This window comes from Gordionus sp. m RMFG-2023, chromosome 1, assembly GCF_954871325.1.
Source record: "Gordionus sp. m RMFG-2023 chromosome 1, tfGorSpeb1-WG-v2, whole genome shotgun sequence".
In the NCBI taxonomy this organism is placed as follows: Eukaryota; Metazoa; Nematomorpha; class Gordioida; order Chordodea; family Parachordodidae; genus Gordionus; species Gordionus sp. m RMFG-2023.
This window is the reverse complement of record NC_088775.1, coordinates 86,626,160-86,653,803: the sequence shown is the minus strand read 5'-3', so window position 1 is coordinate 86,653,803 and position 27,644 is coordinate 86,626,160. Positions and strand designations below refer to the sequence as shown.

General features: G+C 31.2%; 1 protein-coding gene across 1 annotated transcript; it reads left to right on the top strand.

The window, feature by feature from the left end:
- The first annotated feature begins 5,021 nt into the window (after window positions 1–5,021).
- Window positions 5,022–26,035, top strand: LOC135931914 (uncharacterized). The gene is made up of 11 exons (XM_065469231.1): window positions 5,022–5,059; window positions 5,106–5,176; window positions 5,216–5,274; window positions 5,315–5,429; window positions 5,471–5,549; window positions 5,888–6,195; window positions 8,191–8,350; window positions 21,517–21,629; window positions 22,857–23,033; window positions 24,091–24,264; window positions 25,751–26,035. The coding sequence occupies exons 1-11, from the start codon at window positions 5,056–5,058 to the stop codon at window positions 25,970–25,972; spliced, it is 1,482 nt and encodes a 493-aa protein (XP_065325303.1). The 5' UTR covers window positions 5,022–5,055; the 3' UTR covers window positions 25,973–26,035.
- Window positions 26,036–27,644: the final 1,609 nt, after the last annotated feature.

Sequence of the window (27,644 nt, the reverse complement as noted above, 5' to 3'; positions counted from 1 at the left end):
GTTCCAAAAATTTTAATAAAATAATTTTTATACATGATAATTATAAAATTACAAAATCGATTTTGGATGTAATAAATGAATATTAAAAAATATGCCGAGATACCTGTAGAATAGTGTATATTTATTTGTTTCTTTTTAAAAAATTAATAAGCAATTAAAAAAATTTATCTTATAAAAATTTATATATGCGCCGATTTACGCCGATTTTATTGATGGCGGCTAAAAATCGGCGCACCGCCGGCCGTCTTAGATTTTTTAAAAATTGCGCCGGCCCCGGATATTTCGTCGGCGCAACTGAATTTGTGGGGGAAGGGGGTATATGGTAGGCTTCTAAGGGGGTAGGAATTAAATAAATTTGGGGGGTAAGGGAAATCGGGTGTTGCTTTATTTTGTTTCACGAAGATGCTTGTTGGAAGAAAATATCTAATGTAGGCATTGACAATAGATACATTAGATAGAAGTAACCCCAATTGGAATCCAATATAAAAATTCATTTTCATAATAAAATATTTGATTTTTATATTTTACTTATTCATATAACAAGACACATTACATTTTTTTTGTATTCGAAATTTAGTGCAGATAATGACAGATATCATTCATGATACAGTATATTGCAAATGTAAGCTAATTTTCGTAAAATATTAACATATTTAGTTAAATATGTTTTCTCTCATAAGATTTATATTTTACTGGACATAAAACTAAACGTTTATCATCTAATTTTAAATAAAAATATTAGATACCCATTAATAATTATCTGTCTCTTTACTAACTTAGGTTTAGTAGATTACTTATCTAAAAGAATATACTATATATATATATATATACTTATCCATTTCAATTTTTAAATTCCTGGCTAATTTATGGTCCTTTTGATTTTGTTTACACATTATAGTAGCTAAATCAATGACATCTTTCTTCATTGTTTCAGTCATATCATTCAAATTAATATGAATAGTTGGTGTTTCTTTTTCCTAAAAAAATAATCAATATTGAAAGAATTTTCGTTAAATAATATAACTATCAATTGATTATTATTTAATGATTGTCTTTTTAACGACATGGCTTTATTTGGGTTTAAAAAAAATATTCAAATCAAGCTGCTGGTATGTTATAGAATTATTAATTGTAAAAAAAAATGGAAATAGCATTTTAATGATTGTTGATTTATTTCATTCTTTTGTAAGAATATAATCTAATTATTAAATAAAATATAATATTTAAAGGAATTGATAGTTGGTAAACCTATACACCTTCAAACCGATAACTGCGTTACTAGTTCCAATTAACGTAAATGATTGGTTATAATAGTATCCGAATTTGAATGAAATATGCAAGTATAAATTTGGAATATTTTGTTTGAAATATCAATTATTTCGTTTTTTTTGGGAAGGAAGAAAAAATATTAACCCAACTTTGTAATAGCCATTTTCTGGCATGCATGACTACTTTCAATTTAAACATTGCTTGATAGTAAAAAGGGGCATTCAAAATCTTAGGTTTTGCTCCCACAGTTTTCTCATCTAATTTGTCAAAGTCCTCGTGTTTTGCCTTCGGAACCTTACATGAGATCTTGCTCAGTCAACTTAACAAAATTACTTTTGGCATCCTTCAAATATTTGGTTAAATTAGCCTCTACATGACATTAAAAATTTGTGGAAGCAAATCCTCCTTTCAAACCCTATTCCTCTAAAAAAATCGGGGATTTTGCCCGCCATATGCTTTTATAATAGCCGGAAAATTGATAAAAAAAATACTGAAGATATTTATAATGGAGATCCGTAATTTCCAGATATCGGCTCGGCCCAAGTAGCATCTGTTTTTATCTGGGTTGAGCCGAGCAAAAAATTAACGGACCATGCAAAAAAACCGCGTTTAATAGAAAATATAATTTTTTTTTCTCAAGCCTAATTTTATCATATTTTGCTCATAATTTTAATAATTAAATGACCTTGCTATCAATGAGCATTTTTCGTAAATATTATTTATTTTTTCTTTTCCTACATATTGTGTTTATTGATAGGTTACTTTTATATAGAATATATTTCTGAGGGCCGGAAACCTTATTAAAAAAAATTGGGACCAGACTGGGTATAAATTTAAACGGAACGGGCTTGGAAAAAATTATCACAGTAGCTGGGCTTAAAAATTTGGCCATTTGCATATTTTGATCTTTTTGCTCCTTTGATTTCAGGGTTTCTATCAAAATTAATTCAGCCGCTATTTATAACCTACCTCCTACAAATTCACAATTTCTGGCATCATAATTAACTCTAGGATAAAATAAAATATATTGGTTGACGATAATCAACTCGCTGTGACTAAACTTAATCTAAAAATAAGTTCTGAGCGTTTGTAAAGTCAAACTGTTAAAATGTTATCTGTGAATTAATAATAAAAATTATAAATAAAATATCTGTCAATTTAATTATTTTGCTCTAAATCTATTATTTTAGATTTACCCTACCCACTATCCTCCTATAGCGCATCCCCTTTTTTTTAAAAAAAATGGAATCAAGTGGCTCCTATTCCCGCTGTTCCAATCATGTCGACGCTGGACTGAATTTTATGTCTCAATTGTTAACCAATACCTCAAAAAGGCTAAAATAAAAATTATTTTTTGATAAAAGACTCTAATTACAACATTAGGACACTTCTTAATATATTATTCTCGTTCTTTCAGCTATAGTGTTTCTTGTATAGAAAATCTCAACACCCTCTAAAGCTAATCTGAAATTTCAATTTATCCTATAATTAATTGGCGAAAACATTTTCTTAAATTTAACTCTCCCAAATTTTTTCTATCTTAAAAAAGGTTTAAGTTTGGTATTCCATATGACAACTTGACAGCTTTATTTGATTTATAGGGTTGGGAAAAAAAATATTTAAGAAAAATGATTTTATAATAAGTTTTTCGTTCAACAGTCACAAACTGCATATTACATGAATATTAGCGTGATAGTTTTTAATTCAAATTCACTAATTAAGGTGGTTTAAACAAAGGGGGGGGGAGCTGGTATTAGAGTTGAAACCCAGTAAATCCTGAAAATTTTTTTTAATTATAATTTATAATATTATAAAATTTTTATATAATTTTTAAAAACCAATCAATTATAAATTTAATAATATAATGAAATATGCCAATTAAGTTCTACTTAATGGGTTGGTACAAGTTTCATAGTATTTCTAAATGTTTGGTTCGCTTTTGAAGCGAGACATCGTAGTTTTCATTTTGTTTATATTTCAATTTTTTTGTGGTTCTCATATTTGAATGCAAGCCAAATATATATTTTTTTTAATTATCCATTTTAGCATGTCCCTAATTTGTCAATTTTCTTTTTTCTTTACACTGTCTACCAAATGGATTAAACCAATATAAAATTGAGCCCTAAACATTGATAAAATTTGAAGCATAAATAAATTCAGTCGCTCTTTAATCTTATGATTGACCAAAATTTTATTACTAATTAATGTGACATATATTGAAATTTTGGAGAAGAAGTTGAGATTATATTGTGTAGATTTAGTGAAAATTTTGGATAGAAATTGAGATTGTAATAAATTAATAACTAAAATAAAAATAATTATATATAAAATTTACCTTTTAATAAATCGTCCCTTTATTTATTCCATCATGTAACAAAAATAAATACAAAATATAATCATAAAATTAAAGCAATAAAAATTATAAAACAAATTGTCGTGTTTGGAAGTTTTACGTATAATAATAGTTAGATAAATATATTCAATATAAATCTAATAATACCTTTTAAAAGATTACACGTTATTTATTTCCAAATACACACTGAAATACAGATTGATTATCGGATTGATTATGATTTATAAAAAATTACGAGTTTATATATAAAAAAATTGCTATGCAAAAACAAAACATTTTCTATGCAAAATAACAATAATCTATAATATTATTAGTACATTGACGTTCGTTAATAATAATGGGTTTTTATGTTCAAAAAAAATTTGTTTATGCAAAATTTAAAATAAACGTAAGTTCATTACAGATAACTTTAATATTCATCTATCATTTAAATATTTAAATCAACAAAAATATATTTTTTTAATAACTTTTAACACAAATATTTCGAATTATAAGTAAAAAAAGTTAAAGTAACGAAAAAGCATCTTCAAAATATTTTCGAAATATAGTTGAAACAAATTTACATATAAAAGATTTCATTTTAGGTAAGATTTGATCAAAAATCTTTATTATTTAAAAAAAGATCTTCTTCAAAATATTTTTGAAAATTTTTTTCAGGCTCCAAATTTTATGTATAAAAGACATACAATCAGTGGCGTCCCTAATCTTTACACTCAGGGAGCTCAAATGTTTTTTTGTTGGTATTTTTAAAAATGATATTTTTTTAGCCAAAATTTTTAAACTACCTATTTTTTAGTTAAAATTTTTAAAATTACCATTTTTAGGTATTTCCAAAATTTCAAAAATTCGCAGAGGGCTCTTGAAATTCTGGTTTAGCCCCTATGCCCCCCCCTCCCTATATTGTCACTCCATAATATATGTATTTTAATTTTATTAAAAAAATATAATAAGGTTGGAATCGAATGTACTATTTAACAATACTATTAACTTATTACTATACTATATTAAATTCTGCCCAGAATTCAGAGTCTGCTCAATGGGTTTACCCTTCAGGTCTGTCTGTGCTCATTGTGTTTTGCTTATCAGATCCTCCTGTAATATTTTAATTTATTTGAGAATAATTATGATAAGATGATACATATTTTCCCTATCTTTATTTAATCTTTGTTTATTTGGTATCATTATGGGATTAATTGCAGATGTCAATGTTTAGTATAAATAATATTAGTCATATGGCCATTTAAATATAAATTCATTCATAAAAGCATGCTTGTTCAAAAAATTAGGCAAACTGTATATAAAGGTAATATAACATTAAAAATAAGTATATTTTATATAAAATAGAATTTAAAAGATCATTTTTATCTCTGGTATATCCCTGTAGTGATATATGGGAGAGTAGACTTAATACATCTTTATTGAAACCTATAAAGATGGGTAAATATGTAATCTATCAATCTATCTTTATTTATTGTTAAAACAGATGATTATGCTTTTCAAATTTTGCAAAAATATGATCGAGAAAAAATAATTTCACCAATAGATCTTGATATAGTTAATAGTTTATATTATTTTTAATAATATTAATTTTAGTATTGTAATAGAAGTATAACAGATGACCATGCAGAAAATATCCTAGAAATGTTAACAAAGTAGTTAATTGATATAAATATGTGCTAAAGAAAAGTTTAGATTTTGTTTAACAAAAAATTGTTCTTCAATCTATAATTCAACTCATGCAGCTGTTATAAGATTATTCTTATTACTTGGAAGAGATAAAGATATTATTAATATGCTGCGAGAAACTGTATAAAAATATTATTTTAAAAATATCAAATTTTTTAATAGGTCAAATATAGAATATTTCCTGATGTTTTCACTGCCAACATTTTTATGGACCATTTTATCAAAAAGGACGATGGGAAAAGTAATAAATAATAATAATAAATTTATGCTTATTGCATTTTTTAAAATAAATTATATAGCTTATGAGGTATGATTAATTCTAGATCTAGATGACATTTATTAATCAGAATAATATTGCCCTTAGGTTGTATTCATATTGAATTCAGACACGATTTAATAGCTATCATTTTTAAAATCTGTTTATGAGATCAATTTTTCTTTATTAATATTAATAATATCCAATAATCTAAGAAATATTGATCTAATAAAAAGATTATTTAATTATGAGCATCAAGGGTGTCATTAAACAAATTATTATTTTGGTTTTATTCTTATTATAAAAAAAAAAAATTTGACAAGGTGCTGCACAAATGGCATATCATCTTATGCTCCAAGAAGAAATATACCCTGTGATATCTAGTTCGCAATCACCTACACAAAAGCCAATCTCGCAGACTGAAAGCTTGTCATTTCCCCTTCTAGAAACCCAGAGTCACATAACACCCTACCTCGCACTTTATTCATCTTTGCTGAATTTTCATCAAAATTATTCCTTGACGAATGTCAACAAAGGTGAATCTATAGATTCCAGTTTAAACGATGATAAAATTTTGGATAACAGAAATGCCAAAGATAATTCTAGTAAAAATTCCGAAGATGAAGAAATGGTTTTTATTTATTATACTTCCCTTTTTTTATGTATGCAGGAAAAAATCATAATTGCCACCTCTTACCTAAATATTATCTATTATGCAGAGTTATTAAAAGATAACTTTCTAATGTATCTAGATGCGGACTTATCCTTATCTAGATGCTAATACAGATATTTAAAAAATGTACCAAGATTCAGAAAGGATGCATTGTACTAATACTGATTAAATTTTTACTGATACCATAAACTTTTACAACTAGATGGGGGGGGGGGTGGTTATAATGCAAATTTTTCATTAAAATTGAAAGAAATGGTAGGGGGGGGTGGTAGCTTTGGAATGCATTATTGTTTGTTACCTTGTCAATAAGGAACGTGTTACGTTACATATTCAAAAAAGTAATGTGTTACTCGTTACTTAAAAAATATTAAATGATTATTTATTTTCAATAACAATTTTAATTGTTTAAAAAATGATTCCTACTGGGACCTGAGCAGATTTAAATCATCTTCACCTAAAGAAATAAGATTTTTTTAAAAATAAATGATTATATTAGAAAATATAAATTAATATACCTTGATTGCTTCAATATTAATTATATTAACAATCTTGACTGTATAATCTTATCCCTTTTACCAGAACATCGATGTCTATTCTTAATTCGCAATCTACATTCCAAAATTTTTATATTCCTTTCTTCATTCTTCTTCACGAATAACAATTTCGCGACTTAAATTCAGGACAAATTCAAACAATTTTAATTATTCAACTCGCCCAATATCTGCTAACTCGGATGGCTTAGAGTCTTCTTAATCTTCTATCTTTATTATCCTTCTTATCATCTAATAAATAACTATGATCTCTGGCTTCATATCCCCCACCGTTTATTTGTTGGGTGATGCAACAAACAGATGGGAGCTAACAAACCTTTAAACACTCCTTTCCCATCATTCATCCATACAAACCTTTTCACCCTTCATACTTAACTCCCAATTCATATCTACCAATCCACCTTTATAGTGTAGCCAACTTCTCCATTCAGAAAACGGATTTGTTAGTCGCAAATTGTTAGAAGCGCTCCCTAGTCATAACCTTGTTTATCTTTTATCATCAGATAAACAATTGAGAGTCGCCATTGGTTTGCACTTAGGGTTCGTCCAGCCACACTTATGTCATAATCCTTCATTAGATTCGAAAGAAGGCAAGGCCTGAATTGTTTATTTAGTCTGGGGAGGCATCAATGCCGCACTCCATAAATTATATCACCAATAAATATCAGAGGCCTGCAAATGTACCATTTTTTAAAATACTCAGCCCAGGTTTTATATTTTCAGGACCTGTTAAAAATATATTATATTTATTTTTAATATTTATAGCTAATAATGGCGATTTAAAATATTAGATTTTAAAATATTGGCTCGGGTATTTTCTTAAAATTTTCCAGGCCTGGCCTGTGCATGCAGCTCTCTGATAAATATTTAACAAGTTTAATCCCACCAATCTATCTACCGCAGACGTACTAAGGCCGAAATAACTACACTTCCTTGAGCCCTCGGTAGAATTTTGGTTGTTGGTCTGAATTAAAATATCGGCTTAAATTATTTATAAAATTTAATATATAATAAAATAAAAAAAATATTTTTTAAGAAGAGTTTTAAAATAACCTTTTGTGTTATTGTTACTCGTTACCTTTAAAAACAAGTAATTAATGGCGTACCTTTTCCTCAAAAAATGTAACGCAGTTACATTATCTACGTTATCTTACTGAACTCCTATTTAGTCACAAATCTTCAACTTTTAATATTATTATACTGATTTAAACCTGCCCTCGATGATTTTTTTAAAATGGTTCTAGACTCGACCCGGACCGATTTTGCTCAAGCTAACCTATCCGGCCCGAAAATATATTTTCTTGGACCCTAAGCGCGCCGACCTCTTACTACATTATTTTTTCTAAAGAAAGTAAAAATTATGTCAAAACTAAACTATTATATTTGACAAATACTTATTTAGGTCTACGTTAGGGTACCTTACCTAAAACGATACCATTTTGACGACCATTTTGACATACTTAAATTCGATTCCGAAAAGGCTGATAGGCTCCTACTCGGTAAAACCCTGGCCTACCTTGGGGACTTTAGAGTCAACGACGATTATTTCAACAACATTATAGGTTTCAAAAGAATATATTATTTTCTGGTGGTTTTAATTTAAATAGCTGCCCAGGATAGATATCTGCTCCCCCCCCCCGATCTTGAGGTGAATTATCGCATGGCTGGAACACTGTTTAAATGATTTTAAAATACTCTATATTTCTGTCATGCAAGGGAACAATGTTGGGCACTCCTACCACAACAAATATCAATTATAGCGCTATTCTCTAGGGTTGAAATCAACCCATATTACATAAATTAGTCATATGTAATACATTATTTCTCAAAATTTTTCTATAAATATTGTAATTGTTTTGGCTGTCAGTTTGTAATTGACAAATATTGACGCTTTTAGATATATATACTTTAGAAGAAGGTAATTATTAATTGTGAATGCCAGGTTTTTTGTATCCACAATATTTTTGAGTATTTTATACACGATTTATAATGATATGAAACGATTATAAGTAAATACTGCATTGCTAAACTTTTTTTTTCCGGTCATGGAATATTTACTGATATGATATGTTGTCAAAATGTAGTAGCAAATAATTAATTTTTTAAAAAAGTAAAATAAATAAAGGTGAAAAATATGGAAATAGAATTTACGGGAAAGGATATGGGATAAAAAAAAAGGAAGGTTATTCAATGAAAGAGATGAAGCTTAGATAGTTAGAGCGAATGATGGCGGTAGCAAGTCTTTGGCGTAAGAAGAGGGATTCCTTAGGCTGATCGGTGTTTTCGCGGATCCGTTTGCCTAATTCTTTGGAAAAACGTTGGGGTTTGCTACCGAAGGTGGTGAGAATGGAGCAGGCGATGGGTATGAATAAGAAAGAAGGGTCTAAGGAACTGTACTTTATGGTTTTCCGGGATTCTGCGAAGGCGAAGGCGGTGCATTTGGGTCAATGCAGGTGAAGTCCCAAACCAGGAGCTGACCCCTTGACCAGGGGATCAAAAACATTCCATCAGGACGTTTTCCATCGGTTCTAAAAATTCCGGTTGGTTCTAGTCTAGATGGAATGCCTCCTGATTTGAGGGCGCGTAAAATGATGTCGTTGCATTTGGTGTGCCGTGAAAAACGGCCACGACAAAAGCGACAATGGAGGCAGTGTCTACCCTTGCTGTCGACACTGGTTTCGCAATGTTTGCATTGGTACGGAAGAACAATTTCGCAATTGAGCCGTAGTCTAATAGCAAATCTTAGCTCGTCAGCGGAGAGCAACAAATCGAGGTTGTTGGAGGGTATGGTTTCCAGAAACTCGTAACCAGATCCTTGGTTCAAATTATGAAAAACTGTGAGATCGTCGTCGTGAAGGCTCGATTTTAGGTAAGTGACTGAGCCTTCGTTGAGTGGAATATCCCAGTCTCTTTGTGAACATGAGGAGGGTCGTGGAGTATTTGGGACAACGGAGTTGTCTCAAATGGTCTGGGCTTCTGCTAATAAGGGGTCAAGGAAGTTAGAAAGCTAGCTAATGTGTGAGTCAGATGAAAGATGAGAGGCTATGAAACCACTGATGGAAAGAGTTAGAGGTGAGCGTAAGCCGATACTCCCGAGCTTGCATGGAAGTGATGCTTGTAACCATGAATTATGGTTAAAGCTGAGATTAAGGATCTCTTGGGCTAGAGATTTGACGGAGATTTCAAAAGATTTTAATGAGTCGGGGAATTTGAAAATTGAGGTGGATCGAAGGGCATAGAGAATTTTAGAAATGTAATAAAAGTTTTTGAGGTGAAAAAAAGCTTGATGAGTAGGGAGAAACGTAGAGATGTTATTAAAATGAAATAAGCTAGGTGATGCGTTAGTGAAGAAGTGATTGATGGATTCCAGGCCACAGACTAGAGAGCCGAGATGACTGAGGGATGAGAGTTTCGTTGTGTGGAAGTTGTGGTTGAATGGGATGGAGCAATGAAATAGGCAGATCTCAGTTTTTTGGTCGTTGAGTGAGAGACCGATAGCATGGGAATATGTTTTGATGATGGTGAGTGCCTTAGAAACCTCGTTAGGGGGACCGCAGAATATTCCGTCGTCGTACCAATAATGGAGTGGAAGATTGCAGTTGGAAGAAATGTTTTTGACCATTTCGTTGATTCCAATGCAGAAAAGTATCGAGCCCAAAGGATCGCCTTGTTGGATCCCTTCAGATGATGAAAGTAAATAGTTGTTGAATTGGAGATGAGATGGCTTGGAATAGCAGGAATGGAAGAATTGAGAAAAGGTGGGGAATGAGTGGTACATTTGTGGGAGAAAGTGAGAACTGCGAATGGAGTTGAAGGCGTTAGAGAAATCAATTTTAACGAGGATTTAGTTACTTGGGTTGGTTTGGAGATGGATACGAATAGCGTGTGTGGCCATTTCGCAGCCACATTGGATGCCGATTCCTAGTTGGGGATGTGCTAAAATTAAGGCTGCTTTGTCCTTAATTTTGGAAGATATTAGTTTAGCGACAAGAAGGCGGAATATGGTCTCGATTGCTATTTGGCGGATATCCTTATTTGGTTTTTCGAGTGCGATTAGTTTAGCACCGAATAAGAGTGGTCTTATGGACTCGGAAACGAGTCCGTGTGCTATTTTGTTATAAAATGTTGTTAAATTTTGTAAAATTGGGATCTGGCTGACTATGAGGGGGGATGTAAGATCCTGTAGGAAGATGGGACGAAGTCCATCGTAACCGGGAGAAGAGTTGTGATGGAAGGGTAGAATAAATTTACGCACCTCGGCAAGGGTGAAATCAGAAGGAAAAATATTGGGAGGAGGTGGAGGTATAAAATCAACTCCGGAGGGGTGCTTAAGTTTGAGTTTGTTGAAACTTTCTTCGTTACTAGTAGCAAATGAATCATCAGATGCTACTAAGCGAAGAGCGGATTTGATGTTTAAGTTGTTAATTTTGTTGGAAATTAACTTTGCCTTTAATTGTAAGCTGAAAAGTTTTTGGGATTCATGAGAGGATATCGTGGTTGTGAAGGTGAGGGAATGTATAGTTGGTAATATTCATAAGCACGAATTAGTAAATAATAGTTAAAAATAGAAATATAATTATTAAATTATGAATAATTTAATAGAATAGCTAAAACATAAGACCCGGCCGAAGGTGTAGGAGGTAAAAGGGGTTTGGGGGCGAAGCCCCAAAAATAATTCCCACCCCCTATAAGATAATCCTGGATACGCCACTGCCAAACACTATTTGATAATACAATCAAACTACTCATATTTTCAATCAATTCAAAAAAAAAATCTACCACCCAGCCTCTCTTCAATCCACACAATTTAGATTCAAGGATAGCCTTCATTTTTTTCATATACACCAGAAGTTCCCTAATATATCTTACTTTTTTATTCTCTTCAAAACTTTTCATTAAAACTTATTCAATAACACATTCATATCATATCCAATAAATTTAATTAATTTAACACTTATATCATACCAATAAATTTACATATAAATTTTTTTAATATTTCAACATTTCTAACACATATTATATATTCAATAAATTCACACAATGATTTTTTTTAAAATTACATTTAAATATTCAATAAATTCACATATTGATTTTTTTTAAAAACATTTAACCTTTCAACTAATTTAACACTTACATATATATTTATTTTTTCTTTCATAATCACAAATTCTCTTTTTACATGCATATTTTTTTTTGTACACATTTATCCCTCACAATCGAACCTAAAATTAATTTTTTTTTAAAAAATATATTCTTCAAGACCCAAATTCTCTTACATTCCTCTCAATATCCCCATTAATTAATACAATTATACTCTTTTCACCTTTAACTTTATCAAAAAAAATTTTTCCCCTCAAATACTACAATTCTTTTTCTTTTTTCACCATTATATTTCATTATAATTATATAACTCACCCTTAAACACAACCCACCAATTCCAACATTCTTTAAGTCCATTCCCCATTATATCTCTTTTTTTTTTTGCTTTATCACACTTCCATTCAACATTAAATACAACAATTATATCGCTCAATGTTTCTTATACATCCCTTAATCTTTGCAAAATAAAACTTTTTTTTTTAATACCTGAAAACATACTCAAAAATAATTTTTTTTCCCCTTTCATAAACATACCCAAAATAAATTTTTTTTCCCTTTCATATATATTCCTCAGTCTTTTTATTTTATCTAACCATTACATTTATTAAAACAAATAATCAGCCTCTATCAAACACCAACTAACCCCGACAATCTTTATTCCCATTCTCCTTTTTATATTAAAAAACCTTATCTTTACAACATCATTATTCTCTGTAGATTATTTCTTCTTACTCTCTGCCACATCCCCATTCACCACACAATTATTTTGACATTTCTTCCCTCTTTCACAAGTCTTTTCACTCAATTCAATCCACACAATGGTACACTGTCCCGCATGCTCTAAAAACATAAAAATCACCAAACCAGGCCTCTTCGCCAAACACAAAACCAATGGCATCGTTTGTTCTGAATCCGGGAAGCGTCCTTCTCCTCCTTTCCTAAATCCCCTTTCCATTTTTTCTACTCACAGCCATTCTTCCACCTCATCCAATAACGCCCACATACCAACCACATTAGACACATATTCCCCTCCAACCTACTCCTCATGGCGACATCATCAACTTCCTAAAATCCGACAAACCTCCCATTATCTCTAGAATTACTATATGTTCCAGAGTACAAGTAGCCAAAGCCCCCTCCACATGCCTTCAATCATTATTTAATAACTTCTCCTCTCTCGATCATTGGCTCAATCTTCACATTTTCCTTCATGACTCTCGAACCTCCCAATCCAGAGATTCAGAAATCTTTAACCCAACAAATCAAAGACGCAACTATACAACTCCTCACCCTCACAACCACGATATCCTCTCATGAATCCCAAAAACTTTCCAGCCTACAATTAAAGGCATAGTTAATTTCCAACAAAATTAACAACCTAAACATCAAATCCGCCCTTCGGATAGTAGCATCTGATGATTCATTTGCTACTAGTAACGAAGAAAGTTTCAACAAGCTCAAATTTAAGCACCCCTCCGGAGTTGATTTCATACTTCCCCCTCCTCCCAACATTTTTCCTACTGATTTCACCCCTGCCGAGGTGCGTAAATCTATTCTATCCTTCCATCACGACTCTTCTCCCGGCTACGATGGACTTCGTCCCATCTTCCTCCAGGATCTTACACCCCCCCCCCCCCTCATAGTTAGCCAGGTCCTAATTTTACAAAATTTAACAACATTTTATAACAAAATAGCACACGGACTCGTTTCCGAGTCCATCAGACCACTCTTATTCGGTGCTAAACTAATCGCACTCGAAAACCAAATAAGGATATCCGCCCAATAGCAATCAAGACCATATTCCGCCGTCTTGTCGCCAAACTAATATCTTCCAAAATTAAGGACAACGCAGCCTTAATTTTAGCACCTCACCAACTAAGAATCGGCATTCAAGGTGGCTGCGAAATGCCCACACACGCTACTTGTTTCCATCTCCAAACCAACCCAAGTAACGAAATCCTCGTTAAAATTGATTTCTCTAATGCCTTCAACTCCATTCGATGCTCTTACTTTCTCCCACAAATGTACCACTCATTCCCCACCTTTTTTTAATTCTTTCATTCCTTCTATTCCATGCCATCTGATCTCCAATTCAACAACTATTTACTTTCATCATCAGCAGGGATTTAACAAGGCGATCTTCTGGGCTTGATACTTTTCTGTATTGGAATCAACGAAATGGTCATAAACATTTTTTCCAACTGCAATCTTCCACTGCATACTTGGTACGACGACGGAATACTCTGCCGTCCCCCTAACGAGGTTGCTAAGGCACTCACCATCATCAAAACACATTCCCATGCTATCGGTCTCTCACTCAACGAACAAAAAACTGAGATCTGCCCATTTCATTGCTCCATCCCATTCAACCACAACTTCCACACAACCGAACTCTCATCACTCAGTCATCTCGGCTCTCCAGTCGGTGGCCTGGAATCCATCATTCACTTCCTCACTAACGCATCATCCAGCTTACTTCATTTCAAAAACATCTCTAAGTTTCTCCCTCATCAAGCTTTTTTTCTCCTCAAAAACTATTACATTCCTATTCTCTATGCCCTTCGATCCACCTCAATTTTCAAATTCCCTGACTCATCAAAATCTTTTGAAATCTCCGTCTCTCTCGCCGAACAGATCCTTAATCTCCGCTTTAACCATAATTCATGGTTACAAACATCACTTCCATGCAAGCTCGGGGGTATCGGCTTACGCTCACCTTTAACTCTTTCCATCAGTGGTTTCATCGCCTCTCGTCTTTCATCTGACTCACACAGTAGCTAGCTTTCTAACTTCCCTGACCACTTATTAGCTGAATCCCAGACCATTTGAAATAACTCCGTTGTCCCAAATACTCCATAACCCTCCTCATGTTCACAGAGAGACTAGGATATTCCACTCAATGAAGGCTCAGTCGCTTACCTAAAATCGAACCTTCACGACGACCTCACAGTTTTTCACCAATTGAACCAAGGATCCGGTTACGAGTTTCTGGAAACCATACTCTCCAACAACTTCGATTTGTTGTTCTCCGCTGACGAGCTAAGATTTGCTATTTGACTACAGCTAAATTGTGAAATTGTTCTTCCGTACCAATGCAAACATTGCGAAACCAGCGAGCAAGGGTAGGCACTGCCTCCATTGTCGCTTTTGTCGTGGCCGCTTTTCACGGCACACCAAATGCAATGACATCATATTACGCGCCCTTAGAACCGATGGGAAAAGTCCTGATGGAATGTTCTTGATTCCTTGGTCAAGAGGTCAGCTGGGACTTCACCTGCATTCACCCAAATGCACCATCAAACGATAACGTCGATGCCCTCGCCCTCGCAGAATCTCGGAAAGCCAGAAAGCACAGTTCCTTAGACCCTTCTTTCCTATTCATACCCATCGCCTGCTCCATTTTCGCCACCTTCGGTAGCAAAGCTCAACGTTTTTTCAAAGAATTAGGCAAACGGATCCGCGAAAAAACCGATCAGCTTAAGGAATCCCTATTCTTACGCCAAAGACTTGCTACCGCCATCATTCGCTCTAACTATCTAAGCTTCATCTCTTCCATTGAATAACCTTCCATATTCCAAACTTCCTTTTTTTATCCCCTACCCTTTCCCGTAAATTCTATTTCTACATTTTTCACCTTTATTTATTTTACCTTTTTAAAAAATTAATAATTTGCTACTACATTTTGACAACATATCATATCAGTAAATATTCAAATAAAGTAACCCATGACCGGAAAAAAAAACATTATTATTGTTTTGTGTAGATTTGTTATAAAGATTGAAGAGAAAAAAGCAAAGTAAATAATTTTTTTAATATTTAATTTTTTATTAAAATTCATATACAAATATGATTAAATATTATTATTTAAAAATTAGCATTATAATGTAAAGAATAAAGAATATAATAAAATATGTCATATATCAGTTTAAGTTTAAAAAAAAAAGATTGATACAAATGTATATTTTTATAAAAAGAAAAAAAAATATCAAATGGCGAGGTCGGGCCATGATGTTTTAAATATTTGATAATTAAATATATTTATAGATACGGCGATTTTCTGCTTGAGTTTGTAAAATGGAGAAAGGTATGATTTTTTTATTGATTTGGATATTATTTTGAATAGATCTAAAGCCGCTTGTCCATAAGAGCAGGTTGATATAGCTGCTATGGGAACAAAGTGGTTATCACACATTAGGTGTGAGTATTTTATATTTTTTAGAGATTCGGCTATGTTAAAGGGATCATGTGAACTATTAGATGGAACCGGATCAATGCAGGTAAAATCCCACATTAAAGGCTTTCCCGTGAAAAAAGGTACGACGGTTTTACCGTTAGGGCGTTTTTTTTTTATCTAAAAATGATGTAGATTCTAAAATACAGGGAAAATTGGCTTTATTTAAAAAAGAAGCTATTATTGCATTTATTTTATCATGTCGGCTGATTTTTTATATAAATTTACAGTGGAGAGCGTGTCTCCCATACGCCTCTGCCGATTGATTGCATTTAATACAAATATAATGGTTTAGGAAAGGTACGCCCAAGCGTAAATTGATTGCGTAACGAAAAGCGTCGTTATCTATTAGCTGGTTATTTAAAATGCTGGGATATGAATCTAACCATTCATGGCCAGAGTTGTTGAAATTAAGAGATCTTAGGAGGGATTTATATTGGTAATCATCGATCAAGTTGAGGTAAGCTAAGGAACGAGATACCAATCCTTGATCCCAATCTTTTTGTTTCGTTGAATCTGGCGGGGCTGTGTTTGGTAAGACATTAATATTCCAACAACGTAAGGCTTCATCTAATAAATTATCTTTATCGATGGTAATAATTTGTGAGGTAATATTTTTTACTGATCAGGTTGATGAGATGAAGAAAACAATGCCGATCTTAGGCCTAGTCCTCGGGATTTAAAAGGGAGAGTTGCTTGAGGTTATGAGTTAGAATCGAGTTTGATGTTTAATAACTCTGTCATCATTTGTAGTGTCTTTTGTTCATTCTTTTAAAAGAATTTCAAAAGAGAAGGCACCAGAAGTTTTTAAACAATACTGGATTTGTGGTATTAAAAGGGCGTTTTTGAGAATGTAATATGCTTGATGGATGGGTAATATAATTAAGATCGATAGTTTGGGGAATAGTGATTGAAGGTAATTATTTAAAAAATTAAAAACTCCCTCTGCACCTCCCAATGAGGCTCCTAATATACTGAAATTTTGTAAGGGTGTCCGTCTAAAGTTATCTAATATGGTGTCTGTTGGAGGCGGAGAAGGATAAATTTCGCATTTATTTATATTTAAGGATAAATTAAGTTCATCAAAGTGTTTGTTGATTATATCTAGACAATTCTGGATTGAAGAAATGGTCCCCGATATAGTACAATCATCAAGGTACCAAACGTGTAGATTGAGTTTGCATGTAAGAGCAATATCACTTATTAGGTGTTTAAGGTATAGCAAAAAAGTAGTGGTCCTAATGGGTCACCCTGTTGAAGGCCTTCTGCAGAATTAATTATATAATCATTAAATTTGTGTAAGCTAAGATGGATGTAATTGTGGTAGTCAGGGAATGTTTAGAAAGTATCGATCATTTTATTCCTATTAATTGAATTAAAGGCATTGGATATGTCTAGTTTTGCTATATAATCTTCAGGGAGGTTGGATAAAACTAGTCGACTGCAATAAATTGCGGCTTCACAGCCTCCTTTTACTCCAAATCTCACTTGGTAAGGAGCTAAGCTTAAGGTTATTGTAGGTTTGAGTCAAATAATTTTTGAAATGGTTCGTCGGTAGAAAATTTCGATAGCTATTGGGCGCACTTGATTTTCAGCTTTTTCAAGCGCAATCAGTCGATCACCAAAGATTATTGGTGCTAGTTTATGTGGTAATTTCCCGTTGATAATAAGATTAAAAATTTTCGTTATAGAATTAAGAAGTCGGAAATGTCTAAACTCAAGAGGTCAATAATAAAGAGCGAAGGTAATCCAGTCCTGGAGCAGAATCGTTTGGAAAAGATTTAATAGCGGTTAAGGCTTCTCCGGGAGTGATATTTATCTTTGAATTTATTATAGGCAGTATTTGAGGAGTGTATTTGGGGCTCGGATGTTTTTCTAAAAGTTGATTTCTTGTGGTGATATTATCGGGTGCCAAAGTGTTTGCGTTAGCAAGAGCTCGGAGAGCTCCTTTTAGATTGAAATTATTATATATTAGTTTGTGTGAGGGGTTACTTTAAATCTTTTTAGCAGGACCGTTGATATTTGGTGTTAATTTTTCAAAATTAAGATCAAAGTTTTCAATTCTTTCTTTGATGGTTTGGCATAGTGCGGTTGGGTTGGGAAATATATTAATTTTCTCCAATTTAGTAGATCTTCTGGATTTTGTAAAATATTATTAATGATTTTCATATAAAAAGGATAAATTAATTTAAGGGCTGCTTTTGGAATTCGTTATATGGTAGGGCTAAAATAGCTTGTTAAAAATTTTGGGTATTCCAAATCAGGAATTGGATAATTTTTTATAAAGGTCTTTCCCTGTGTTGGATTTTTATTTGGTGGATTAAATAATTGATAGTCATTTGGGGTTGAGATCAAAGGTGGTGGTAGAATATCTGGTGAGATGCTAAGTGATGAAGGTTCAAGCAGGGAGGCTGGAGATTTATTACCACCTGGGCATCTTGAAGTGAGTAGTCCATGGATGGTTATTAAATTGTTATTTTTTATGTTAATAATTCTAAAGCAATATGAGCAAGTTCTTCTATTGCTCATGTTCTAGTTTTGTGATGTAGTTGGGTTATCTGAATCGCTATTATAATTATCTTTTAATAAATTGCCAAAGATTATAGTATACAGAAGAGAATAAATGTGATTTTAAGATATACATTACATAGGCATGGTTCTTCTTATAATATCCATTTCTTTGGATGAATAACAATATAATCGGTGAAGAATACATAGTTAATGATTTCAAAATAGCAATAATTCTTAAGGTTATGTTGCCTGAGTCTTCTAAAAAATTTGGAGTGTAATAGTCAGGCTTGGATATGATTGAGTATAATTGTGGGCTCGAAACACATCTTAATAATTGAGCCATCTGGAAAAATTTAGAAACTTTAAATTACATTTTTGTTGAAAAAAATTCAAGTTGAAGTTTCAAAGATTTGGAAAAAATATATCAAGAAAAAAAAAATTATACATTTAATTCTAAAAAAAATAATAAGTTAGAAGAACGTAAAGCTAAAGTGCATAAAGAGAAAAACAAAATTAAAAAAAATAGTTCTTAAGTTAGAAAGTATTCTTTTTAACGAAATATAATAGACTTTTCCATTTTAGATAATGAAGGTTTAAGCGGATCGTTCGATATATTATATTTTTTTTGTAAATTGGATAAACGTTATTTTGTATTATGATTTACATTTTTTACATGATTGATTTACACCTTGGATATAAAAAGTGATCTTGATAAAAATCATAAAATTCTCTTATCTCCTTTCGACAAAGCAATTCTCTCGCATCTAATATTCTATTTATTGACAAGACTTTTTCCCCTCTTGTCAGCAAAAAAATAATCTTTTTTTATTTTCTTTTTGAATATAAATAAAAGACGTAATCAAATAATGTTGCGTTTTAAACCCGTTTGTTATATATATATTAAATTTTTTTATACGACTTTACAATACCTTTTTACTATATTTTTTTCACCCTAAAACTAGACCAAGCCAATTTCAAGGATGGCCAATATATGTATAAATTTTTTTTTCAATAGAACTTCTTTCAAAGGCTCCCTCCCCTCCATTGTTTCTCATTCATTTATCCCCTTTATTTTTGTGTTTATCATTGTTCTTTATCCTTTACACGACATTACTATTTATATAACCGCGTTATGATAATTTCTTCACTTGAAACTGGTCTTAGACCAGTTTTAAGGATGGCCAATATGCATAAAATCTAATATAAATAATACTTTCGTTGTTATTTTATTTTTTGAGGACAAGAACAAAAGTTGTTGTCAACGAATTTTTATTATATAAGAGGTGTAAAATATGTATTCAGGATGATTGATTAATTATTTTTTTAGTTTGTTTGACGAAATTTATTGTACATATTTGGAATGAATTCTTCTTCTTTTTTTTTAAAACTACGACGAAAATTCTCAATTGTTCTACATATACTCCGAGAGTTAAATTATGCATTTTACTTCATTCTACACGACTACCACCCGCATTTAGAGCTTTGTACGATGACCACAATGCCCGCAAAATCTGGCCCCACTCTCCTAAAACCCGGGACCATCGAACCCCGTCGATCTCACCCCCTTCCTCAATGGTTGAACTGCCTACGGTCGTGGCTCCAAATATTTCAAATAATATTCTAATTTTTGGAGAAAAAAAAAGAGGGAAGGATGAATGGAAAATATAGTTTTTTGATCTAGAAAAATAATTTTAAATAAAAAAAAAAGGGATCAAGCTATTAATAGTATAAATATTAAAAATAAATCATACCCAGACTGGAATTCATTTTTATGTTAACAGGATAAGGAATTATGTTTTTATTTTTGATGGCTGAGTTCTCTTTTATTTTTTGAATTCCATCTGGGAAAATAATATTTTTAGACCCAGCACGAACCGAAATTATATAAAAAATTTACTCGGGTCACGTCTTCTTTTACAGATCCCTAATAGGAATACAATTTTTTTTTAAGTTACCCTGTCCTTGCTGAATAGCAGAGTTGTCAAAATATAATTTGAAGATGGTTCCAAATACATGGTCTAAAAATGGATTGAAATAGAGACAAATCTAGTGATGCTGAATACCCCCATTTGAGATGATTTTTTTTAAAATGGTTAACTAAATATTTTCGCGAGAAAAATATTACCTAAGCTTAAGATTTTGCGAATAGATGTCAAAACTTTATATTTGCCATCTATGAGTGAGCAAAATCTTCGGTCTTGCGTAATATTTTTACTGGATAAAATACTGATTTAGCTATATTTAAAATTACTAAATATATCGTTTAAAGATGTAACTACATACAGATACATCTACTAATATATCTCGATACAGAAAACGGAGTTAGAAATTTCGAAAAAGTGGGGTTAAATTTTTTTAAAATATTTTTGTCGTGGAGTAAATAATAATAGCAGGTCGATTCAACATAAATTTTTACCGACTCATTGAGCCAACTCTGAAGCTGACTCATGCATTGAGCCTCTCAATTTGAAATGAATTTTGCGACTCAAAACTTGACTAGAATTTATGCTGAGTCGACTCGGCTTAATCGATTAACCACACTTACTTTTTAGAAATGCAGTATTTAGTCTTGCCGATATGGAAATTTTCCTTTTTAAAATATTGATGTTCATTGAAGTTTTTTTTTTTTAAAAAATTAGTATATCACGATATTAAACATTATTATCTTATTCATATTTTGAGAATTGATATACGATAGAACTTATTAGTCTTAAGAACTTTGCTCATCTAAGTTTAGCGTAAATAGCCTAAAAACTCCCTCGATTCCGGTAATGGAATGGAAAATCTAACCGGTTGTGTAAGTAAGAGTGAGAATAAATATATAAATATAAAATATATTTTTTAAAAAAAATTGCATTCTATCAAATGTTTTTTCATTAATATAAGGGAGAAGTTCTCAAATATTGGGGTTGAGTTTGTGGAGAAAATTCGACAAGGCATTAGATATTCTGAACAAACATCTAACGGAAGATACCGAGACGGCTATCACTAAGGACACCGTAAAAGCCTGTTTTTTTAGAATTGAAATTTTTATATTGTTCTGGAGAGCGATAATTTGGTATTTAAACGGAATTTGGGAATTGATATAGGAACCGCCAAATTTTTAAAAGGATCGAGAATTTCATTAGGGCAAAACAGAAAAAAAACAGCGGAATAGTTAAGACCGTTAAATTATTGGTTAAATTTATTAAAAATATAAATAATTTTTGAACGCTGGAAACCGCGAGAAAACGTTATAAACGGGGTGATGGGGGGGCAACGATGTATTATATTTTACCAAATTGGCGGTTCATTAATTAAATACATGTATATTGGAGTCAGCTGTAGCGCCATTTTGTGTTTGCACTTCAACCAATTCTCTTATTAATCATTATATGAATATGAATCAAGGTTATGGTCAAATTCGATTCTATCAATTGACCGATATTTGACAATAGATGTTTTTTTAAGACAATAAATATTTTGTATATGATAGTAAAATGAATCTATAATATTAATTTTATGATATTTTTTGAATTCATTGTCATTCAATAACTAATATTTCGCTCTACGTGACAGAGTCTTGTTTTAATTCATATTCAATATTATATTCTTTTCTTTAATATTTTTTTTATCAATTTTCCTGTTGCGGAGATCTTCAGTCAATTTCTGTTTTAGTAAGAATATTAACCCAAATCGACCAATTTTTTTTTTAAAGAAGAAGTAGAAATAGGAAATTTGAGGCCTGAATCTGACTGTTTCTTATGGAAGTTGCTACTTTCCACATAATTTGCTGCTACTTATGAAATTTATGATGTCATATGAAATATTTTGATTCGCCAGTTTGTAAAATGGCGAATTATTGTATTATATCATATACTTCATTAAATTCATTACTAGTAATAAGATGCTCCCCTTATATTGGGATCCCAGTAAATACGCCGCTCTGTGATCATCTATTTTTATTGTTTATTCATTTTTTTAAAAATATTTTAAAAAATTTTTTCGGGTTTAATTGACTGAATTTGATCGGTTAATCGACCGACTTGCCCTTATATGAATACACATTAATGTCATTTAATCGAACAACTCACAAAATGGTATTACAGCTGACTTCTATGTATATGGACACTTTTAAATGCATTTAATGAAATGAATTTTCACAATCTAAGTTATTTTTATACATAATTGATAGGGAGTTATTATTATATACTTAAAACAAACCTCATTCATTTTTATTTTGTTAGGTTGATAATTTTTTTTGCCAATTCGATAACTATCGCCAAGAGATAGCGGAGATCCAAAAAATGGAAGCGGATAATAACTCGAAGCAAGAAATGCATTTACCCGTATTTAATTTCGATCAACCGCCTAAAAAGTTCGAATTATCTTACGATCTGGACGCGATCGAGAAAGAGTGTCAGGTCATAAATATTATAAAATAATGTTATAAAAAAAATAATTTTCTAGCATGTACAGGGGTTGCTAAATTAAAACTATAGCCACATACAAACCAGTAATTAGTAGCAAAATTTAGCAACTTACTAGACAACGCCTAAATTAACCTTTTACGTTATTTGTCTAAGCCTCTCCTTCCCCAAGTTACATGCTTGGGGAAGTTAGTTTCAGTAAAAAAAAAAATTTCCCTAAATCAAGTGACACATGCCATTCCCAAAAATTATGATTTTATCTTTACATAACATAATAGTATTGTAGCATTGTTTAATAGCTGCTGCTTATAGCGCGTATCTTTAATATAATACCATATTTGAATTTATTCTCCTCAATAAATTGACCAATTAGTGTTCCTCGTTCCAAAGATCTGTAATAGGTTGCCACAAATTATCCTAAAATTTATCAGGATTTCATAACTTCTCAATATTAATAATCTTTAAATATTTATTTATTTTTTTTCGTCTAGGAATTTATTATTTTGATTTTCGCTTAAAGTTTTAGACCAAATTCAAATGCTCATATAAGTCATTTATATATATATGTCGTATGGGGATTCGGAATTCGTGGGGATTCGAAATCTTAAATCCTTTACCGAGGGCGATTTAGAAAATTTTAAAACCCGATATAACCGGAAATGTATTCTAGCACAAACTGTAAATTTCAAACAATTTTGCCATGAACTTTAGAGCTACTTCTAATTTATATTAATTTTTACTTGGTTTTTCATATAATTAAAATAACTAAAATGTCTGGCTAAAATTGTTTGAAATTTACAGTTTGGGTTCTCCACGCATGCTAGAATCCATTTCCGGTTAAATCGAATTTTAATTTTTTTTTAAATTGCCCTCAGTAAAGGATTATAGATCAAGAGATTCCGAATCCCCATATAAGATCACCCTATTCAGACATATCTAGTATTTTCCGAACTTTCCAAAAAAAAATTGTATCAATTTCAGTATTTTTTTAAAATATAATATCGAACTCGTTAACCCCCATCAACCTACCCCTTTTTTAAAAATTTTACAGGCAGTCGTTGAACAGTTAGAAAAGCAGAAAAAAATATCGAATTTCCCCGTCGTTGATCTGGCCAAGTCCCTGGTTGAGGACACGGTTAAACTTCACGAGAGTCGGGATATAGAAATACAGAAATCGTTCTTCAACAAATGGATAGAAGAAAGAGAAACAAATTTGCAAAATCAAGTTTTTTTTTTCTTTTACGATTTTCGAGTATTATTATTTTTTTTGAATGACGTTTCTTGATATGGTCCCCTAAAATAATTTTTAATAATAGTTTCCGGTTCCTAGGATTTGTTCCGGTCTAGAATTCCGTTAAATAAACGGCGGGGAAAAAAATTCAAAAAATTAAACCCGCCAATTTAACTTTTCTCTAAAAAAATGAATCACACCGGAAATATAAGATTAATTAAAATATCAAATAATAAGTTTTAATTGGTTAATTTCTTTTTTTGAATAAAATTAACATTTGCTTTTTTTAGGGTTTTTTTCTTCCATAAAAAACAGTTTCAGCCTTAAGAAATGGTACTTTTTGTTCGAATTGGAAGAACTAGTCTTTTATTTGTGAGAATGATTGATTTATTTCTTTTAGAATGAATACCCATTTTTTTTAAAATTCTTTTGCAGAGAAATGCTAAGTGCCTTTATTTATTATTTTTTTCGATATGGTGAATTCCCTGACAAATCACCAGATTTTCAATTCGACCCCCCCCCCCTCCAACACCCCACCACAGGTTTTTATAAAAATTTTTACTTAGAGTTTTGCATATATTATAGTTAAGAAGAAGAAAATAATAGCCTGCAACTCCAAACAGCGGCTGAGATATGAGCTTCTCTAAAGGTCGGAAAAATGGAATATTTTTTTGGCAAAAATGCACCCACCATTATTTTTGATATCTTTGAATTAGATCTATGCCGATTCACATTTACCAATCCGATCCGATATTTTCCGACATTGCCAAAAACTAATCCAATATTTATATTTAATTTGCCATTTATCTTTAAACCAATATCATTAAAAATGGGGGAATTTTTTTTATATTCTCCAAAAGTTAATAATCTCATTTGAAATATTTTCAATGTTTATGGGTGAACATAGTATTAGTAGATTTTAGCATTATTACCTAAGTCACGAAATTTTGTTAATAGAAGTCCTACCTTTCTGCCATCTGTGACGCAAAATCAATAGACTTCAGTAATTTACTTTTGGTTAGCATTTCTTGAGTTAACCGTTTTTAAAAAATTAGCTAAATCGAGCAAGTTTAACAACACTAGTTGAATATGAATTCGTTAGATATTTTAAAATCCTTTTCTTGTAGCGGATAATTTAACAAAAAAAATAGTGTAAAATTGTTATTTGGTCACCAAATACTGTATACTTCTTCTGATATTTTAAAATCCTTTTCTTGTTGCGGATAATATAACAAAAAATTAGCTTAAAATTGTTAACAGTTCATATTTTTTTTCAGGGAATTTTCACTATATATAGCACACTTTTTTCAAAATCAAACATAACAAAAACTATACGTTTAACACGGTCATTAACAAGATTCTAATGTGCGATTATGATAATTATATATCTATTAAAATAACAATCTCCTTTTGACCTTACCCTTCTCTACTCTATCCCACCCTCATTTCCTTTCTTTTTTATATGATGAAAAAAAAATAGATAAAGGAACACTACAAAAAGCGTAAGCTGGCAGAAATTAAGCGCGCTAAGGAGGAATTGGAGGAAGAAGAAAAATTGATAACATTTTTCGATCGCGAGAAAGAAGTGGAAATGCTCTTGGACAAAGCCGACAAAATAAGGGACCTCATAAAACGCAAAAATCAACCGCCTCCCGGTCACGGCCACAATTTTATATCGTCCTTTGAACCTATGAAGGATTGATTGAAAATTTTTTATTTTATGATTTAATGCTAAATACCCCTAGAAATATTATAATGAAAATAAGCGCCTTGTTTTATTAGTTTTTTTTCTTTGCATAAAAATATTAAAATATTTACTTTTAAAATTTATACGAACGAATTTTTTTTTATAAAAAAAATATATTATTAAAATTGGGCGGTATAATATTATTTTATCTAAATATCAATAGTAAAGGGGAATAGTTTTCCAAATCGTTGTTCCTTCCACACACAAAATCTTCAAGCTTGCGTAATATTATTTTGGATGGAATATTGAGTTAGAGGTAACCGTTTTTAAAAATAGGCTCAAATCGAGCCGTTTAACAACATTAGCCATGTGTGTTGATGTTGAACTAAGAGGGAAATGGGAGTGTTTCGAAGAAACACTTGCAATTCCCTTGGATTTCAAATTGAATTTTTTGGTTGAAGGAAATGGACTCGTTTTCACCCCGTCCTTATTTTTAAAATATTTCCCCACTCCCCACCCCCCTTTGCTATTGATTTCTAAATTATATAATATGTATTTCTTTTTATTTAAATTATTATAACAAATTTATATTATTTTTAGTTTTAATTCCATTTTCTCTTAATATGTCCAAATTATTTTTTGAAAAAAAAAAAATTCTAAAAGTTTTATAAATTTAAAAATTTTTTAGAATTATATTTTGAGAATGTTTTTATTTGAAAAGGCTTATTATTTCTTCTTTTTCAATAAGTTTAGAAAGTTTGCGAATCCAATTTTTTTAATATTTTGGACACGGTCTGAAATTTAATCTAATCGCGGTATTATGTTTTAAATGAGAAACAATCTAACAGAGTATTCAGTTTTTAAGTAACGAAAAGTACCGATTTTTTTTAAAAATACAATCAATGAAAAGTGGCAACTAATTTTTAAAATATAACTATAATATTGGAGTTACTTTTCAATTTGAAAATTATAGAATTTTGGATACTGACAGAAAATCAAGTACAAATCGAAATTTTTGAAAGGGTATATAATTTGATTGAAATATAGCCACCAAAATTATTATAATTTAATATAAATTTTTAATTTGTATTAGGAATATAAAAACTATTTATAATGATTAGCTTAGCTATTTATCCATAATAAATGATGCCTTATTTAAGATGCAATTCCATATTTATTCGTTTTAATGTGAAGGTTGAAAGATGCTACCGATTTATGAAATATTTAAGCAATGCTTATTATTACAAACACGAATTAAATGGCCCCGCCCCCTTTTTAGATATATGGGTAATTATAAGATACTACAAGTTTTAAAAACTCCATGTCATAAACCTGATAATTATATTTAACGCCGAACAATATTTTAACTTGAGAACGTGGTAATTCAATCAGTATTTTCCTGATATGTAAATTAAAATAAATTCATAGAACTTGGATTTAAAATTATTAATAATAATATAATAGTATCGGGATCCAGTTTATACGATAAACAAAAAAAAACTTAGTTTAGGGGTAGTCCGAAAAGTCTGCGAACTGGGCTGGCAAATTCTACAATTGATCCCATATCTAGGGGGGGGGGTGGAGGGGTAGCATTAAATCCGGTGAGATAGAAACTCAGGATCACTTTTATTATCTAATACACTAAATATATAATCTCGAATAATCTTCTAAGTTTATCATTTACTAT